Genomic DNA, 20580 nt, shown 5'->3' on the forward strand with positions numbered 1-20580 from the left:
GGGGGGGGGGGGGTCTGATTCAATAACATATCACATTACTTTTTCAGCAGACATCAGAAGGATTTTTTGTATGCCATGTACAGCAAAAACATGTACTATATGAGCCAGCTACCAAGATAAAATTTGTCAAAAAAATATTCATGGAATTAGGACATGATTCAAAGGAAGATAAAAACAAAACAAAAACAAAAAACCCCCCGGAAATTTTGTAGGGATGGCCAAGAAATGCAAAGATAGGTATAAGACCCACTTCTAGTACAAAAAATCATATATCATAAGCGTCAAATATGATCTGGAAAATATTGTAGACTTTCTACAAAGAATATTATATTATGTAAAATAATATAGAAATACTATATATAAAATATACAAGGATTTTAATAAAAATAATTTATTTGTAATAATTTTAATAATTTAAAAATATTTGATAGAATTACATAAATTAATATATAAAATGCTATGTAAATCCAAATATATAGTTATAACTACATATATAAACATAAATCCAAATATTTAGAATTATTAGATTTACAAATATATATATATTCAGATTTCATATATTTATTTCCTCTTTTGCCCCCATAACATAACATAAAAACATAATATGCACCTACTTTGAAAACCCCTGATATTACAAAACAAAAGATTCTTCTCTGAGACAAACCTTTATTCTGTAGGATGAAGGAGGAGATTATTTTGTCCCATTCTGGGTTTTTAGTATCCAGCAGAACCAGTACGAGGTCAAAGCGGCTCAGCAGGGGGCTGGCGAGGGCCACATTCACAGAAACTGACACATTAGGGTCATACTGCCCCTTTGGGTTAGTAGCTGCCAGGATGGTGGTCCTTGTGTCCAGTTTGCACACCATTCTACAAAAGAGGAACTTGGGACTTTTAATGTGATGCACACAAGCTTTTGGTTAATAAAAAAAAAAAAAAAAAAAAAAAAAAATGCACACATTGTTTTCAGTGAAATTTTGTATTCCCCCCTCTAGGCGTTTGTGACTCAGGGGTGTGACATTATTTCCCCCAGCACTCACCCAGCTTTGGCCACGCTGATGGTTTGTTGCTCCATGGCCTCATGGATGCTAGTGCGGTCATGCTCTTTGATGCTGTTGAATTCATCGATGCAGCACAGGCCTCCATCAGAGAGAACGAGGGCTCCAGCCTCCAAGTGCCACTCACCAGAGTCCTTGACAGCCGCCACTGTCAGACCTGACCAGCATCACAATCATGCAAACAATGATGCAACAGCACTAAATGCTTACTGCACAGTAGAACTGAATAGTGCATAGTATGTGTCAAAAATAGTGTGTATATGCAGCAATCTGAAGAGCATTGCAAACTGCACAGGGAGCAAGTGCACAACAATATTTAACTTCATAGGACGTGGACAAAAATTTTTACCAATCAGACACTGCACACCACCTCAGTACTACACAAAGTTTGGTTCTGGCTCTATTTAGCTCCTATTTCTTCACACATTTTAGTGGTTTTAAATAGGAAGAATTATACTATTTATAGTACAATATAATTTATATAAAACACACCACCACCAGGTTTTGGGTTGGTACAATTAAAAAATATTTCTGAATTGTTAAAAATGTTTTATGCCCACCAAGGCTGCATTTATTTAATCAAAAATACACTAAAATATGTGAAATAGTATTGCAATTTAAAACAGCTATATGTACTTTAATATACTTTAAAGTGCAATTTATTCCTGTGATGCAAAGTTGAATTTTCTGCAGCCATTACTACAGTCTTCAGTGTCACATGATCCTTCAAAATCATTCTAATATGCAGGTTTTCGTACTATTATCATTGTTTTTGTGGAAACCACGATAATTTTTCATGCGTCTTTGATGAATAGATAGTTCAAAATAACAAAGTTGTTCCAAACCCATATGGGTTTCTTTATTTTATAGATATTATAGAATAAGATATTTTGAAGAATGTTGGTAACAAGCATTTGCTGGTAGCCATTGACTTCCATAGTAGGGAAAAAAATACCATGGAAGTCAATGGTTACTGTCAACTGTTTGGCTACCAACATTCTTCAAAATATCATCTTTTGTCTTCAACAGAAGAAAGAAACTCAGGTTTGGAACAGCATGGGGGTGAGCAAATGACGACAGCATTTTTATTTTTGGTGAGCTATCCCTTAAGCAAAGTATACTATTATGCTATTAAGAACATTGTGCTTCTTGTAAATGTTAATGATATGGTGATGTGAGGTTCAGAAGAATGTGTGGAACCTGCATTAGTAGATCCGATTCCTGCGGTGAGCACAGAGCGTGGTGTAATCTTAGCCGCGTACTTCAGAAACTGTGACTTCCCAGTGCCTGGATCGCCCACGAGCAACAGATGAGACTCTCCTAAATAGAGCGCATACTTTGAGTCAGAGCTATTCACATCTATTCACAAGAACAACACATTTTTCAAGCACACCTCTGAACTTTGTTTCATGAAAGTCTAAATGTCAGACTGCCATTATTTGAAATGTGAACGCATACCTCTCACCTTGGTTCCAGACGCATCTATTCTCTGTACCCCACCTGCCAAAACCATAGCAACAGCCAGCTTCACGATGTACATGCCGAACACCTGAGGGCAAAGACTCATCAAGATCTCATTCCTGCCTTCAGAATGTCAAGAGAGAGAGAGAAAGAATAAGAAAGACAGATTTTATGATTCATAACCCACACTGAATCCCATGAGTTGTTTTACATTATGATTGGCTGCTAGGGTGTTCTAGGAGGTTACTATGGTGTACTGGGATGTAGCCACGGTGTTTTGGGAATTTGCTAAAATGTTCTGGGTGGCTGTTAAGGTCCTCTAAGCCAGGGGTTTTCAACCTTTTAGGACATGCGCCCCCCTCAGTTGGTCTAATTTCACTCACGCCCCCCCAACATCGCCACCCTAGATTGCCCCCTAGTGGATGGCTAAAGATTTGTTAACTCGTATTCATAAATTCTCAAGAGAACGTCTCTGAATTAACTGACAGGTTGAAGCCCCACAGGTTGAAAACCCATGCTCTAAGCAGTTGGTAGTCCATTACTAGGTGGTTCCCTATGTTTTTCCCCACTTTTTTCTAAAATCCACCATGTGAAAATCATACATTTGACTATTTAGAAAAGTAATAAAACACTTTTGCTCAAAAAGCCACATGATTTGAAGTATTATTCTCCATATAATGTTGTTCTCCGCACAAACGATACAGGATGAGTTCAATGCCAAAGTTTAATACTTGCAGTTAGGGATTTGTTCAAACCCCTAACCCAATAACCCTATGAGCAACAGTTGCCTAATAGTGATAATATGCCTCAGAAAACACCACTGTCAACAGATTACAACAATGTGTCATGCTCCTAATCAACTGAACTTCCTCTACAGGGACCAGAATTGAGTTTGGATAGCAATAAGAAAGAGAGAAATCTTTTAATTGCTGAGAAGACATGGTATTAAAATGGTATTGTTTATTTGTACTAGACTGGGATTCCCAGATTCAATATTTTAAAAGACACCAACCAGCAATGGGGTCATGTTTGTGACTGTCCCAGAAATCTTCAAACTCCTTCTGAATGTCTTCTAGCACCAGTGTTGTGGTGGATTGCTCATTATTGACCTCGATATAGTTTGCTTTCAACACAATCTCCACATCACAGCGGCAATCCAGAAACATCGGCTTCCAGCGCTGACACACCACTCCATACACTGTGATGTCATCGCCTGCGAGAACCACATGACAGCATCATACAAGGGAAAAAGACACATGATGTTGCCCTGAGGAATGTTACTATTATATCAGTAAAACACACACACATTAAAAATTGCACACGTTTTTTTAAAATATAATTAAAATAGATTTTAATATAAATCAATTCTACAAATGTTATTATTTACAATTTTATTGTTATTGCACTGAAGCACATAACTGATTAAAATTTTTTAAAGCCAGTCTTATACAATGCAGTATTAACGGTGAGCAGTATAATTGTGTGATACAGATTTCAGTCATGCACTGTCAAACTATTAAAGCCAGTAAATATATGGATAAACTACAGACTGGTCTTTATTTTCACCAGTACTCAGCATTTACCTGGTTTGCAGCGGTCCACAAGATCGTCCTCCAGGATGATGAGCATGGATCGAGGGATACTGCCAACCGACAGTTTCTGTACCTGTTGGTGAAGGTGCGCTGGTCAGGAAGTTTTTTCTCTTACATTTTTGTTGTGAATGCTTTTACATTACATTTATGTATATTATTTTACTTAAAGTTGTTTATTTGAATTTTTATTTTATTGAAATTTTATTTTATCATTACTAATATTTTATTTTAAATAATTTAAATTTTTTATTTAATATAATTCAATTGACATGTTGTCTCAGCCTTGGACATCATGCCCACAGACCGTTGGCTGAACGTATGATACATAAGGTCAAAGGCGTAGTTTTGATTTTGACATTGGAGGGACATAACAGCATTTTTGCATTTATGATAGACTTCTGACCACAGTTTTGTGTCATCTAAAGTCTTTATTTATAGCTATGGTAGTATTATGGTTAATTCAAAAAGAGAGCTTTTTATGTTCAATAGACAATAATCACACAATTTTGAGTAAAACAAACAACATTGCAGCAGCATCAGAGTGCTGAGTTGCTATAGTAACAAACATAGATATGTATACGTAGATGCCTCATTAGCGACGGTTACTATGGGTCTCTATATGTAAGCCTCAGTTTTGTGTCATCTAAAGTCTTTATTTATAGCTATGGTAGTATTATGGTTAATTCAAAAAGAGAGCTTTTTTATGTTCAATAGACAATAATCACACAATTTTGAGTAAAAGAAACAACATTGCAGCAGCATCAGAGTGCTGAGTTGCTATAGTAACAAACATAGATATGTATACGTAGATGCCTCATTAGCGACGGTTACTATGGGTCTCTATATGTAAGCCGTCTGCCATATTCGAAGGGTCAACTTGACGTCATTTACCATAACAGTAACAAGTTACCAATGTTTCAAAACTTGTAATATTGAGTTAATACATTTAAAAACACAAACCAACACATTCTCGCCTGTGAAAGGTTATTCCGATTTGGGACAAAATCCCGGCGGTTTTTACAACTATCGGCTGTGCAGGATTATGGCACCTTCGAATATTAATTGATTATTATGGTGAGTGACGTCAAGTTGACCGTTAAAAATGGCGGACGTGTCTACATGCTTGGCACCATAGATATGTATAGATTCCCCCTTCGACGGCTCCAGGCACGTAGATGCGGCCGCCATCTTGGAACGGTTAACTTGACGTCATTCATCATACTGTAGGTTCTCACAGAGCTGTTGAGCCGTTCTGTGCAGGATTGTGGCATCTTTCGAATATTCAATGAATACTATGGTGAATGACGTCAAGTTGACCGTTACAATATGGCGGACGGCTTACGTATAGCGGCCCATAGAAACAGTCGCTAATGAGGCATCTACATATATACATCTATGCTTGGCACCGTCGAATGGGGAATCTACCTATCCACCTTTTTCTTGTCGTAAAAATGGGCGCGGCCATTTGTAAATTATATGGGTCTGGCTTCCGGTCTCATCTGCGTCCACTCCGTCCAGCTATTTTTAGCTGAGCAAAACAGTTCGTTTTGCTGCTTGATATTGAAAGTTGGTGTGTCTTATCATATTTTAATGTATTATCTTAATTATGAACACACTGGTTTGTAGTGCAAACAGTTTTACCATTTACTGCACGTTGTTATTCTCCTCGTTATTTACCTATAGCGGCTAATGAACCGGAAGTCTCACCCATAGGCTTACTTCCGCGTTGAAGAAAAAGGTGGATACATATCTATGGTAACAAACCCAGGACCCTACTGTTGCAATAGTAACAAACACAACTTCTGACAAACACACACATCTGATTGACAGCTAAACCCCACACTCTGATTTCAGAGTTGTTTTTTAATTTATGGATATTTCAGCCAACAGTTTGCTTTGTACTTTCGGTTTAACAGCATACAGCTAAAGAGGGTAAACTTTATCATTCTACTGAACTGTGCATGTATGTTTTAAACACTTAGGCTACCTTACGTTCTTACTCCGCCCATGTATTAAATGTATGTTCTTGAAAGTGCAGTTTTCTAGCGTATTTACTTTAACTTCTCAGGCAATATCAATGGTATGACCTATTTCAGATGCGGCCGAAATTACAACATTGATTATACATACATTTAATTATTTGATCAAAATTATTGCAAGGGACAATTTAGTAGGCGCTGGATACTGTCCCTAGTGTACCTACTACATTCTACGCCCTTGCATAAGGCACACGAAATGAAAAACACTTTGTGAATTTCAAAGTCGTCATCTGCCAAACCCCCTCTTGGAAAAAGAAAGCTGAACTGAACTATTTCTTTAGCACCAGGTTGCCTGTCTGTGAATAAACAACATCATCTCACCTGCTCTTGGATTTTGATCTCCTGGTAGTCCTTGCAGGCGCCCGGAGGGGCGTCACTTCCTGACAGGCAGGTGAATTTGAAAGAATTACATCCATCCTCATTGGGGCAGCTGGTGGGTGGAGTGAAGGTGTAAAACTGCTCAAAAGAAGCCTGCACGGAGAACACGTGCCTGCATTTATTGCACATGTAGTCTCTCTCATACTCCAGCACTTTGGTGACACTGGTGCGGATGACCGTGCCCGTGACGGACAGGAAGTGGCCAACATCTCTAGCTTTAGGAATGTGATCTCTGGTCAGCTCGGGACACATAGGTAAACCTGCAAATGTGTAGTAAGGGGAAAAAGCCATATACTGGATTGGAACAACATGAGGGAAAGCAAACATCGACAATTTTTGGGTGAACTACTCTTGAAGGAATAAGCATGTATTATATTAAACACTAGGTGTCAGTGTCATTCCACCACAGACTTCTTGGACACTGTTTTGGGAAGTTATGGTCTCCTACTGCTAGATGGCACTGCATTTTCATTCATGAAAAGTTCAAAAGCAGTTACAGTCTCTTGCACTTTCTTGCATAATAATTTAAATCGGAGGCACATTCAATATTTGAATATGACCTGCCCTGTCATGGTTGCATCATAGAAAAACATAAAAGAAAGAAGAACCAAAAATGTCAAAGCTACTTAGGCAATAAAACTGCCCTCAGTTTTTCTTTCCCCTCCAACCATAGACACAGACTGCAGTGGCTGCAGAGAAAATGGGTTTCAGTAAAGTGTGTTCATTCGAATGAGTCACATCTGCATGGCTACAGATGAAGAGCGTGTAATTACAGGAGACGGCAATCATCTCCTGCAGAACATGAGAGAAAAGCATTTGGCTTCACCACAATGCAATACGATCCATCCCACATACCTCAGGGATCAAACACAAGCCTCCCCTCTCAGCCTACACATCATCTAAAACAATCTTCATACTCTTCCTCTCTACGTCAGTCTGCTGTTTTTAGATAAGCAGATTAGCAACGGACGAAACACTGTATATTCATGATCATGATTTTGATTAAAAGCACCTTTGTGAAAACTGCACTGATTTTAAGGATGTTGACCACTGTTTCCCAAACAGATTGTGTCATTAGACAAGAACACAATGTTGTTGTTTTTTAAAAGCACAAAACAAAATCTCTTAAAATCCTTTACAAAATTCTTGAGAGAACTATTTCCATAGTTAGAAACAGGTATTTTTAAATGGAACAGTCTCTCTGATTTAAACATCTGCAGCACAAACAGTATTCGAGTTTGTACTCGTATAATCACTGAAAAATGTACACAAAAATGTTCCACTTTTCATGCATTACAATTTTTCTTTATATGCGAGTAAAATAATGCTGGTAACACTTTACAATAAGGTTACATTTTTTAATATTAGTTAATTATATTAGTAAACGTGAACTAGCAATGAAAAAACTTCTAATCCATTTAGTAATCTTAGTTATCTTTTAATTTTAATAATGCGTTAGTATATTTTGGAATTAACATTGTGTCTGTTAATATTACTTAATGGGCCTGAGCTGCTGGCATGAACTAACAGTGATCATTTGTATTTTTATTAACTAACGTTAACAAAGATTTAAAAATACTGTAACAAATGTATTGCTCATTGTTAAGTAATATTAGTTAATACATGAACTAACATTAACTAATGGGACATTATTGTAAAGTGTTACCATAATATTTTACCTACATGTAAAAAATTGAAATAAAAAATAAATAACGTTTACATTTTTATTATTATTTTTTTAAGCAGGGATGCGTCAAATTGATCAAAAATGACAGCAAAGACCCTTACATTTTTACAAAAAATAAATTAATGTATTAAAAAATTGTGTTATTTTGAACTTTCATCAAAAATATGTATCATGGTTTTAACAAAAATATTAAGCAGCAAAATTGTTTTCAACATTGTCATCACAGGAATAAATTAATTTTAATATTAAAATTAAATGTATAATATTAAAATAATAACATTATTCATATTTTAATAATATTTCCCAATGTTACCATTTTTACTGAATTTTTGACCATAAGAAACTACTTTTAAAAGCATTTAAAAAAAATTAGACCCCAAACCTTTTAACAGTAGTGTATGTGGGTAAATATTGCTGTTTTCTATGCACTTATTTTAGTGGATATAAATGAACAGAGAGGAAAACATGCCTCAATGATTTATGTAGTATTTAACATATATATTTTGAATCTACTTGCCAACAATTATTCAGTTGAAATGCTCCTTTGATTGAAAAAAAAATAAAAAAAACAGCAAATACATAAATACTGACATATAGAATATAAAAGGCTGAAAGATAGCAATATATTAGCTCTATCACCCAGCCTGACCTTTACTGAGTGTCTTTCTTTATAATACAGGCACGTCACACCTCTTCAGGAAGACAACAGACGATTTTACCCACCAGGTTTGCTGAGCGAGACCACCTGGATACACAATATTACTCACTAATGACCTTCACCAAAGCATGAAAGCATCCAGACACATGACGTGCTTGTTCTTCGTGATACGGCCAACGGTCTGTGAGCTTTTTATGGCTGTGTGTCCTATTTTCAGACCCCTTTCATATTCACAGCACGCTGGATCTATGAGTGGAGTCTGCACTCAGGCTATTTATATCTCTCCTTTGTCCACAAATGGGATAAAACATCCAGGGAACAGGAAAGGTCAGTCAGCTGATTATTGCTTACACACTCCCTACAGCAGTCGGAGTCTTGGCTACATCCATCTAGAAATGGATCACATTTACATGAGTGGTGCTCCTCGGCAAGACAAAAGTCAACAACATGATGCCTGATATAGCAATGTGATTGCTAAGGTGTTTCGAACAGTTTTTCATGCATTGCTATACATTGTTTTTTTGCATGTTTGTCACACTTTAATGTTTGCTGTAACAGACTCATTGCAAGTTATCGCAAACGCTTGATTGCAGTTGTTGCTGCTAAGGGTGGCCCAACCAGTTATTAGGTTTAGGGGGCAAACACTTTTTCACACAGGGCCATGTAGTTTTGGATTTTGTTTTCCCTTAATAATAAAAACCTTCATTTAAAAACTGCATGTTGTGTTCACTTGTGTTATCTTTTACTAATATTTAAATTTGTTTGATGATCTGAAACATTAAAGTGTGACAAACATGCAAAAAAATAAGAAATCAGGAAGGGGTCCAGCACTTTTTCACACCACTGTGTGTATATATATATATATATATATACACACAAAAAACTAAATTATGACAAATGTTATTTTAAAAATTATAGTTTTTACTAATATTTTAAAATAGCATTTATTGTCATTTTTGTTGAATTTTTAGTGCCGTTTTCATTTTTATTATTGCGGTCATTTTTCATATATTAGTATTTTGTTTTAATTTATTTTTATTTCAGTTTTACTTATTTATGTTCATTTTAGCAATTTTAGGGTTTAGTAATGTTATTGTGGAACTTGTTGACTTTTGATGAGTTTGAGCGTGTGATGCGCACTGTGAAAAAGTGTGTTGGAAACACAAATTGAGGACCAATCTGCACCTTATTGATCCCCCGTGGCGTTAATATACTGCATCTGTGCCAGTGCGGGATGTAATAAAACTGCAGCTCGTGAATAAACTTGTATTTTTTTTTTATCCATTTTATAATTTTTGGTCATACAGTGAAGGCATAATTCGAAAAGTGTTAGCAGTTTGAAAATTCAAGAATAATAGCAAAGTTAATAAGAATTCTTTCTAAATGCAGCACTGTTCTTATTTTGCTCTGCATAACCTGAACGAAATTTTTTTTATTTTTTTTTGCTAAGAACGAACCGAAATGAAAGCATTTAGCTTTTAATCCGTGTATTTAACAGCCTGGGAGACCTTCCCAAGGCAGTACCTTGCCTCAGCGACTAAAATCAGGGCACCCACTACGGAGACGGCACCAGAGGTGAGGGGGCACAGTGACCGAGGTGGCCGGGCCAGGCCCCCCCGTGGCGCCGACGCTGAATGGGGATGATTGTACTGAGAATAACTTTCATCTTTTCTTCAACTGAATACTGTTTCCGTGCTGTTTTGATGTATTTTAAAGAGTTGGCAGTCAAAATTAAAACTGCTGGATGAAAGATATTCTTCATTCTTTATGACAAACAAGATAATGTGAATTACAGAATGTACAACGTTTTAAACCAACGTTTTAATCAATTTCTCCAAATGATTTGAAGATGGTGTAATTTCTGCACCACTACTTAAATCGAAAAAATTATTTCCCAACAGGTTGTTCAGAAAGTTGCACAAACATACAGAAAACGGTATAAAATCCTGGTTGTTGAGCCCTGATACAGGTGTCATTGTAAAAGAGTGGATGTTCTTATACTTGCTTACCTGATATACGAACATGCAGATTGTGTTTGAGTTTGAAACGCTCCTGCGGTGAGGAAGACGCCTGAGATATGGTCTGGGCCACTCTGTGCAGGGCATTGTCAAATATAGGCAGCACCTGGCTGGGGAAAGCATTGAAACACTCTGTATATATATACACATATATATATATATATATATATATATATATATATATATATATATATATATATATATATATATGCACACACATACACTTACCTCTCATCTCCAATTATCAATTTGTCACTGTGGAGGTTATTGTAAAGAAAAAAGTCAAATGACAATAAAAGTGTTTATTTTTCCTTGTTTCAGAGCAATATGTGTTGATGTTTATGAAAATACAGGCATTTTAAATCATATGTTCTTTGCTTTTGGTTCCTTGAATGGTAAAAGTTCACTCACATAACAGACACACTTCATTAAATGTCACAATAATTATTTATTCTTACGCATACACCAGTAATATAAATATAAAATATGCATTTATTTTAAAATTAGTGAGACATCATTATATCTGTGTTGAGACATCCATACAAACAGTTTAATCCTACCAAAATTGATAATGCAGCTGTAACAAAGTCATTACGGTGGCATTCTAAAATTAGATACAGAGGAGACAATACTGTTGTTGTTGTTTTTTCGCTTTTAACAAATAGTAATTAGCAGCATATGCACCACTCTATAGAAACTGCGGTAAATGAAATGTCAAACATACCTATCATCACTGTATAAACAAGAAACCCATTCTTGGCAACAAAAAAAAAACAAATGAAAGGATGTTTTGTTAAATAATATATAATTTTTTTGTCTTTTTTTGTTTGATTTGGTCGACATGCTCTTTAATTGCAAAAGTCAGAAGGAGAAGTACTGAGCGAACCATTCTTGTCTCTGGGGGTCTGGAGAGGTGACGGGTGATTCTTCTCCTTCAGGAGGGCTGAGGAAAAAAACAAACAGAAAGAGAGCGACAGAGATAGAGGGAAAAAAACAGAAAAAAAGACAGTAAGAGACATGGAGAGAATTACAAAACCACTGTTAACTGTAGTCTGGGCTAATCTACAGCTTTTCTCAGTACTGAAAATTTCAAAGCGTAGCAAACCAGTTGATTGTCCTGTTCATCTGTGTTTATTTTATTTTACTTTATTTTGTGTATGTGTGTATATGTGTGTGTGTACTGGTATGGTTTATGAGGACACAAACGTGTATAATGACATGGGTACTACAATGTAAACATGGTTTATGAGGACACTTCCTGTGTCCCCGTAAAAAAAAGGCTTAAAAAACATACAAAACGGTGTTTTATGAAATTCAAAATTTGCCAGTAGTTTTCTGTGAGGGGTAGGTTTAGGTGTAGGGTTGGTGTAAGGCAATAAAAAACACAGTTTGTACAGTATAAAAACCATTACGCCTATGGAGAGTCCTCGTAAACCACAAATGCAAGTGTGTGTGTGTGTGTGTGTACTTTTTAGTGTTTTTTTAATGAGATCCCAGGAACAGAGTGATATCAATAGCCCATTACACTCGCAAAAAGGTACAATGGTACGTGTCATGTAAATACCATAGTTATAAATATGGTACAAATGATCATAGTATCAACATAAAAAAAAATGACATTTATGTTATTTGTTAAAGAAACAAATGAGTTTATCTCCTCAGACTGTTCAAATTAACACTTTTTAAATGAACACTTATTCAGCAATTAAATTGATAAAAAATGACAGTAAAGACATTTATAATGTTACAAAAGATTTCTATTTTGAATAAATGCTGTTTTTTGAACGTCTTAATTACACTGTAATATATATTACATAGAAAACAGGTAGTTATCATATCATTTTAAATGCAATTTAAACTATATTACCGTTTTATCATATTTTACTAAATAAATACATCTGTATATGTATATGAAGATAGAACCTCCAGCTCTTTCCAAGGTCTTCTAGTACCAGAACCCACTTTCAATCCTGATTAATTTAGCCTGCAGGTCAACGTTTATAGAAACACTTTTTATTTGTCCCTCTCTACTGCAGAACATTTCATTGTTTATTCTGAGGAAAGAGCTTTTATAAGCTGCAAGTCAAGGTTTTTTCAGCTAGCTCAGCTGTGTGGTTGAAATGCTGACTGACTGACTGATTAAAGACATTTATAATGTTACAAAAGATTTCTATTTTGAATAAATGCTGTTTTTTGAACGTCTTAATTACACTGTAATATATATTACATAGAAAACAGGTAGTTATCATATCATTTTAAATGCAATTTAAACTATATTACCGTTTTATCATATTTTACTAAATAAATACATCTGTATATGTATATGAAGATAGAACCTCCAGCTCTTTCCAAGGTCTTCTAGTACCAGAACCCACTTTCAATCCTGATTAATTTAGCCTGCAGGTCAACGTTTATAGAAACACTTTTTATTTGTCCCTCTCTACTGCAGAACATTTCATTGTTTATTCCGAGGAAAGAGCTTTTATAAGCTGCAAGTCAAGGTTTTTTCAGCTAGCTCAGCTGTGTGGTTGAAATGCTGACTGACTGACTGATGTCTGGGCTACCACTGACTCTGAACGTTTGCAGCACGATGACGGCTGGCTGATGTCTCCTTCCTGCTTCTTAAAGGGATAGTTCACCCAAAAATGAAAATGTGATGTTTATCTGCTTACCCCCAGGGCATCCGATATGTAGGTGACTTTGTTTCTTCAGTAGAACACAAACAAAGATTTTTAACTCAAACTGTTGCATTCTGTCAGTCATATAATGGAAGTGAATAGGAATCACGGCTTTGAGAGTCAAAAAAACATACACAAACAAAACCAAATTAAACCCTGCGGCTTGTGACGATACATTGATGTGTAAAGACACGAAACGATCGGTCTGTGCAAGAAACTGAACAGTATCTATATCGTTTTTTACCTCTGATTCACCGCAATATCCGAACTGTCCTGAGCGCGTTCTCAACAGCCAGCGCGTGACGTGTCTTCTTCTTCTTCTTGCTTTACGGCGGATCGCAGACTTATAAGTGCATTACCACCACCTATCTCTCATATGGACCATTGACACTCCTAACTGAGATTGTAGATAGAGTGTCAATGTCCATTTGCACAGACTGATCGTTTCGTGTCTTTACACCATCAATGTATCGTCACGAGCCGCAGGGTTTAATTTGGTTTTGTTTGTGTATGTTTTTTTTGACTCTCAAAGCCGTGATTCCCATTCACTTCCATTATGTGACTGATAGACTGCAACGGTTTGAGTTAAAAATCTTCATTTGTGTTCTACTGAAGAAACAAAGTCACCTACATCTTGGATGCCCTGGGGGTAAGCAGATAAACATCACATTTTCATTTTTGGGTGAACTATCCCTTTAAGAAGAGTTTAACGTCTGGAAGTCTGAAGAGTCTGAGTTAGAGAAAAGAAGGAAAGAGAGATCGATCCATCCATCCATCCATCTTCAAATTTATCAAACAAGAACATTCAAACTTTAAAGTCACAGTCACATGGATTTCTTTGAACTTCAATTCATTTTAATCTCCTTGCATTCAAATTAGAATTTGTTCAAACAATTCAAATTCAGGAAGTAAATTGGAATCAAAAAGATCAAAACCTGTAGCCCCTGCCTTCTGGAAACCACTTAAAGCCAGCTAATCAGACTGTAGCTTGATGTTTTGAGATGTTGATGTGCATAATACACTCTCAGAAAAAGGTATAAAAGCTGTCACTGGGGTGGTACCCATTAAAAAGTAACTAATATGTACCATTTAAGTACTAATATGCACCCTTTAGGGGTAAATAAGATACAGAGGTGTACCTTTTTAAAAGGGTACTGCCCCAGTGACAACTTTTGTACCATTTATTTTTGAGAATGTATTAGGGCTGCACGATTATGACAAAAATCATAATTGTCGATTATTCCCTTGAAATTGTAATTACAATTAATTACAATTTATTTTAAATGATGTTTATTCCATTGTTTGAAGCAACTGCATGCCATATTTTTATATAAAAATAAACAAGCTGAAAACACTCAAACTGAATTTTTTTTTTTTGCTTTTCTATAGTATTAAACCTCAAATGTTAACTATACATTGAATTGGTTTCTTCTTTAAATAACAGAATAAAGTAAAAATATGCATGGTATTATAAAGTTATACTACAACTAAAATGTAGTAAAACAATGGAAAAACCCTTAAGATAACCTGTAAAAAGAAAAAAACACATCTTAAGCACACAGAATAACATAAGTGGACTTTGAACAATTAATTGCCGCTTTGAACGATTACATAATTGTGGCATCCGTAATTGTAATCGCGATTAGAAATTCTATTAATTGTGCAGCCCTAGAATGTATCTGACGTTATGCGACATGCCATTTAATTCAGAAACTATGGACTGATAAATATGTAATTTATTACACTAATGCGAAAGTAGTTTGAAAAGTGTGAGTCATGCCACCAGACATGGCAATTAAAATCCATCAACAGACACAAATTCAGTGTTTGAAACAGCTGCAAACAGGTCTTTTGACTTATTTAGAGGCAAATTGGCATCTATGCAAAAATACTGTGAATTATGCAATTTTTAATGCATTCTGATGGCTGTTCACACAGCATTTTTGCTCTATTTTCAATCATTGGTTTATGTAAACATGCTAGACGGATGTGTTTGATCATCATGACACATCTAGCTTATTCTCACACCTTGAATTGAATTTTTAAAAACCCAATAGAAACCACTAATTAAATTAAAGGAAATTTGTACAAGTCATATAAAAAGGATTGTCCATTTAAAAAAATAAATAAAATAATAATAACCTAATTCTCGTTTTAGACAGCATCTGGCTGGGAATTTTTTTTTTTCTATTTTCTCAGACAGTATATTTTAATGTGAATATCTGTTTAAAGTGAATTTTGTTAACATTTAGGAGTACATTTGCATATAAATTGCCTGAAAGCAAACACATGTCGACTACAAGCCACAAACTTCAGGTGCCAAATTACAAATAGCACTTTTAAAAATCATTGGTTCATGTGAACGTGCTAGATGGACTTCTTTGACCACTGTGATGCATCTAGCTGTTAAAAAAAAAAAAAACTCAAACACTGAAATTGGAGTTGACATTTATATTAAACAGGACTTTGGGTACGTTTGAAATAATAACCTAATTCTCATTCTTTCAGCATTTGACCAGACATAAATGTGTAAAAAAAAAAAAAAATATATATAAATATTTCCAGACTGTATTTTAAATGTGTATATCTACTAAAAGTGAATTCTGTCCATTTTTAGGAGTACATTAGCATATAGATGGCCTCGAAGCAAACACATATTGACTAAAAGCCACAAAACTAATAGCAAATAGCACTTTTTAAAAAAATCATTAGTTTATGTATGGCCATTGTGATGCATCTAGCTGTTTTTTTTTTTTTTAAAGATTAAATTGCTGTTAACATATTTCCTATAAAAACAGGACTTTTGGTAGATCAAAAAGTCAATTTTTCATAAAACATTTTAAATAATATCCTAATTGTTCTTCTAGAGAGCATTTGACTAGACGTAAATGTGTAATCAGCATTTTTGAAAAAATCTTTATTATTATTTTTTTTTTCATTTTCCCAAATTACAAATAGCACTTTTAAAAATGTATTTTGAGCTCAAGTGCAAGAACACTGTGTGAAGGGCCTCTAAAACATAATTCTTTTAAAATGACAACAGATTTTTGAATATAAGAAAAGACCCCACTCGTATATTAAAAAGTGACTCTAGTTCAGTTGCTAAGTGGACCAAATGTCACCCTGACATGAACTGAACAGGATAGACTGTGTGTGAGAGCACTTGCACCATTTTTACATTCACACCAGCATGCAAGGAAACAAGCACAATGGTGCTTCAGACGAGATGATACTTCCTGGGTCAAGAGCAGCTGTAACAGTGACAGCAAAGCATGCATGATACGGTCACCTCTCAAAACATGCCAACTGCAAAAGCAGAGCCATAGGCAAAGGTTTATTGTTGAAAAAGAGTGCAAATATTGTATTTAAAGAGTATATGAAGCCTGATACAGTGTAACTTACATGTTCACACAGATGCAAAACCGTATATTATGGAAAATGAATATTTTTTTCCAAATATAAAATATTGCAAAATTAAAATATTCATTCTCTCTGATGCAGTGTGGTCTTCAAAGACAATAAAAAGACATTACGTAACAGATGAGTCATATAACTTCCATAACGAACAGAAAACACAACACAGAGACAGACGCCAACTCCCAGCATGCACTGTGACAGTGGGGACACATGCTCCCATTTGCATTCCAATGCCATTTCCAAAGCTCATGAATGGGACTTCAGAAAATAACATTAAGCATACATGTACATCAGTGTTAGGAAAAAGCTCAAGTATCCCTTTTATTTTGCCTGCGTTCAGAATGGAATGCTAGCTTCTTGCATACTGTGTACACAGTATATTACTTACTATTGTTGGAAAACAGAATGAAAGAGGATGCAATATGCAATGAGAATGATTCAGAAAATAGTATGCTACATTGTTAGCATGACTGCATTAAGCTGCATGTTTAATTAAACAAGCAGTATGCAGTAAGCAACTCCGAAATGAATAAAAACTTTTTTGATATAATTACATAATTTGGTACAGTGTTGTTCTTGACTAACACTAAATATAACTAAAACTAATAAAAATTGCGTTAGTTAAAATAAGGCTTAAATAAAATAAAATATTACATTAGAAATTAAATTATTAGAAATAAAAAATAAAACAATAAATGTCACTTTTGCAACTAACTGTAATAAGTTAAAGCTGAAGTACTAAAATCACTCAAACTAAATCTGAAATAAAATCAATTAAAGCTAAATAGAAATATATGAAAAATATATATATAAAAAATTAAATAATTCAAAATATTATTAAATGCTATATTAGTATATAAATAAAATGATCAAAATAAAAAATTATAAAATAACATTTAGTGTAAAATGCCATAAAATTATTGAAATTATTAAAAAGAAGAAAAAAAAGAGATGCTCATTCATCATGGAAATTAAAAGGTTAAACCAAGAGCATTGCATGATGGGATACAGAACCCAGCATAATATGCTCTGTTGTATACTGCACATTTAGGAAAATATAGTATTCCATGCATACTAAATATTTTTAGCATGTGTAGTATGGTAGTATTCCATTCCGAGCAAGGGTATCAATTACCAAAATAAAATAAAAAGTCAATGTGAATGACTTTTTGCTCACCAGCTTAAATTCTCCCATGTCTCACCCCAAAAAGCAGCACACCCTTCAAATAGCACCAATCCAAATAAGAATTGTAACATGGACCAAGTCTGAGATCAGGGCGACGCACTTCTTATTCAAGTTAATTACTTGTTTCAGAGGAGATCGGAGCCGTAATTCCTGCTTTCCCGCTCTCTGTTAGGCAGAGAGGAGCCTGGGAGATGCAAACACAAAGCAAACCATCAGAAGTTTCTGTGGGCATTTCCTTGGCACATAAAAGGGATACAACAGCTGCCTCTAGAAAAGTGGGCGGCTGGTTTTCAGTGTGCTGGTGTGTTCGTCTGCTGGCCTGTGGTGCAGAGAGCGAGGCGTCTGCCGTGATGAGGTGCGCCTCACCTCGTCAATTTCTTGGGTTCGGTGAGAGGGGTTGGTGGGGGCAGGGGTTTGCTCGTGTTAGGCTCCAGCTGGTGAATGGGGGAGTTGGGGATGGGCTCGAGGCGGTTGGGCTGGGGCTGGCCGCTCCCTGTCCCGGAAGCCTCCACATTGGCCCTAAGATTGGCCGAGCTGCTGAATCGGGTGGCTGATTTGTCGTTCTTTCGCTTTTGCTACATAGGATGACAAGAAAAGCAAACAAAAAAAGGAAGTTGGGAGAGCTTGATGCTCCATTTTTAAGAGGTTCTCCCAATGATTGCTTCCTAACAAACGCCCACCCTGACAGTCAAGCTCGCAACACTCAGCAGAGGAAGCATCTCAGCCAATCAAATCAAAATGAGTCGAATAGAGATGTGTCAGAGGAAGAGGCTGTTGAAAATTTCAGACTGAAAGAAGAATGGCTTGGAAAGCAAAGAAGAACTGGATGTCTAAACAGGAAGAGAACGCAGAGTAACGAGACACACTGACAATCACACGTGAACACACACACACATACAGTATATGCACATGTAATCACCGACACTTGGAAGTTATAGAACATAGATGAGGGCAACAGTGAAATATCTGGTCAAACAGAATGACATTGTTTAGACTGGGTCAGGAACTGCTGTGACGTATGGAACAAACATAATTTTCTCTTAAGCTCTGGAAAAAGAAAAAGTTAAAGGGATGGTTCACTCAAAAATGAAAACTCGGTCATCATTTACTCACCCTTGCGTTGTTTCAAACCTGTATGACTTTGAATTATGTACTGGCTTTTTTCTATGCAACTGCAAGACTTTTAAGCTTCCAAATGGGCACAAACGGACTATAAAAGAATCCTAAAAGTAGTCTTCTGAGCTCATACGATAGCTTTAAAGATCAGATGAACAGAAGTTATTTGGTAACATTGTTCCTGAATCAGAACGATTCAAAAGTGAATCATTCACATTCACTGACTGACTAAAAATATCCAAAATGAAATCTAAATTGTAAAAAAAACTGAAATAAACTATAAATATATTTAACTTAAACTTAAATGTTGCCTTGGCAAATAAATAAAATAAATACATTTAAGTTAAGTTCTTATTTAAGCACAACAATTCTAAAACTGAAACAAAGCTAAATGGAAATATTTGTAAAAAATTATAAAAAAGACAAAAAAAATACTAAGACAAACTAAAATTGAAATTAAAACTGCAAATATAAAATTAAACACTAATTCAAAATATTAAAATACTAATAAATACTTCAGTATATTCAATTATTTTAGTATAAAATAATTAATAAAATATTTTTAGCATTGGTGATCTGGCAGTATTACATGCCAGGCTAAAAAATAAAATGAAAAGAACATTTCATTTACAAATAAGAATAAGAAAATATATCATACGGCTTCAAAAGAATTGAAATATAGTTCACAAGTCACATGGGATACTTTTCTGATACTTTAATATGGATTTGCTTTTTTTAAGCTTGAAATCTTCAGTCCCCATTCATTACAACTGCCTGAAAGAAACCATCCAGTACAATATAATCATTTCTTCTGCTAGCATTGCATGCTTGGAATGACATGAGGGTGAGAAAATGATGTCAGAATATTCATTTTTGGGAGAACAATCCTTTTAATAATGTGTGTGTGTATGTGTGTATGTGTTTGTGTTTGTGTGTGTGTGTGTGTGTGTGTGTGTGTAAGAGCTCCAGCAGGCATGTCAGTTGTATTGCCTTTGATTACACACTCCATTCTAACCAGGCACAACACATCTGCTAAAGTCATTTTCATAGTAATCAGAGCATATATGATGTTTAATATACAGCTGAAAAACAGGATTTTGATCCACTGAGATTTCACTGTGGAACCAAACAACCGCCACCATATCTGTTGCAGCAGGTTGGGAACCAATTAGCAATGTACACAAGTAATTAATCACTTTTTGCTTTTTTGTGTCATGCCTGGCTAGAATACAGTGTAAGAAATGACATTTAAGATGAACTATCAAGCACCATTCACTGCTATCATTTCCAAAACT

General features: G+C 35.3%; 2 protein-coding genes across 2 annotated transcripts in view; both read right to left on the reverse strand.

Moving 5' to 3' along the window:
- The window catches only part of LOC107549683 (DNA helicase MCM9-like), a 24378-nt gene extending 13255 nt beyond the window's left edge, over positions 1-11123 (reverse strand). The window contains exons 1-9 of the mRNA XM_016230857.1: positions 11117-11123; positions 10880-11020; positions 6469-6785; positions 4100-4181; positions 3529-3729; positions 2514-2639; positions 2256-2375; positions 1038-1212; positions 665-867 (exon numbers count right to left, since the gene is read on the reverse strand). Coding sequence (XP_016086343.1) covers positions 665-867; positions 1038-1212; positions 2256-2375; positions 2514-2639; positions 3529-3729; positions 4100-4181; positions 6469-6785; positions 10880-11020; positions 11117-11123 — 1372 coding nt within the window. The remainder of the gene's footprint in view (positions 1-664; positions 868-1037; positions 1213-2255; positions 2376-2513; positions 2640-3528; positions 3730-4099; positions 4182-6468; positions 6786-10879; positions 11021-11116) is intronic.
- Positions 11124-11206: 83 nt separating this feature from the next.
- Positions 11207-20580, reverse strand: part of fam184ab (family with sequence similarity 184 member Ab) — a 151859-nt gene continuing 142485 nt past the window's right edge. Inside the window, exons 25-26 of the mRNA XM_016230859.1 lie at positions 18536-18744; positions 11207-11831 (exon numbers count right to left, since the gene is read on the reverse strand). Coding sequence (XP_016086345.1) covers positions 11750-11831; positions 18536-18744 — 291 coding nt within the window. The 3' untranslated portion in view covers positions 11207-11749. The remainder of the gene's footprint in view (positions 11832-18535; positions 18745-20580) is intronic.

The sequence above is a fragment of the Sinocyclocheilus grahami genome, unplaced genomic scaffold (genome assembly GCF_001515645.1).
Source record: "Sinocyclocheilus grahami isolate Dianchi unplaced genomic scaffold, SAMN03320097.WGS_v1.1 scaffold378.1, whole genome shotgun sequence".
Taxonomy (NCBI): domain Eukaryota; kingdom Metazoa; phylum Chordata; class Actinopteri; order Cypriniformes; family Cyprinidae; genus Sinocyclocheilus; species Sinocyclocheilus grahami.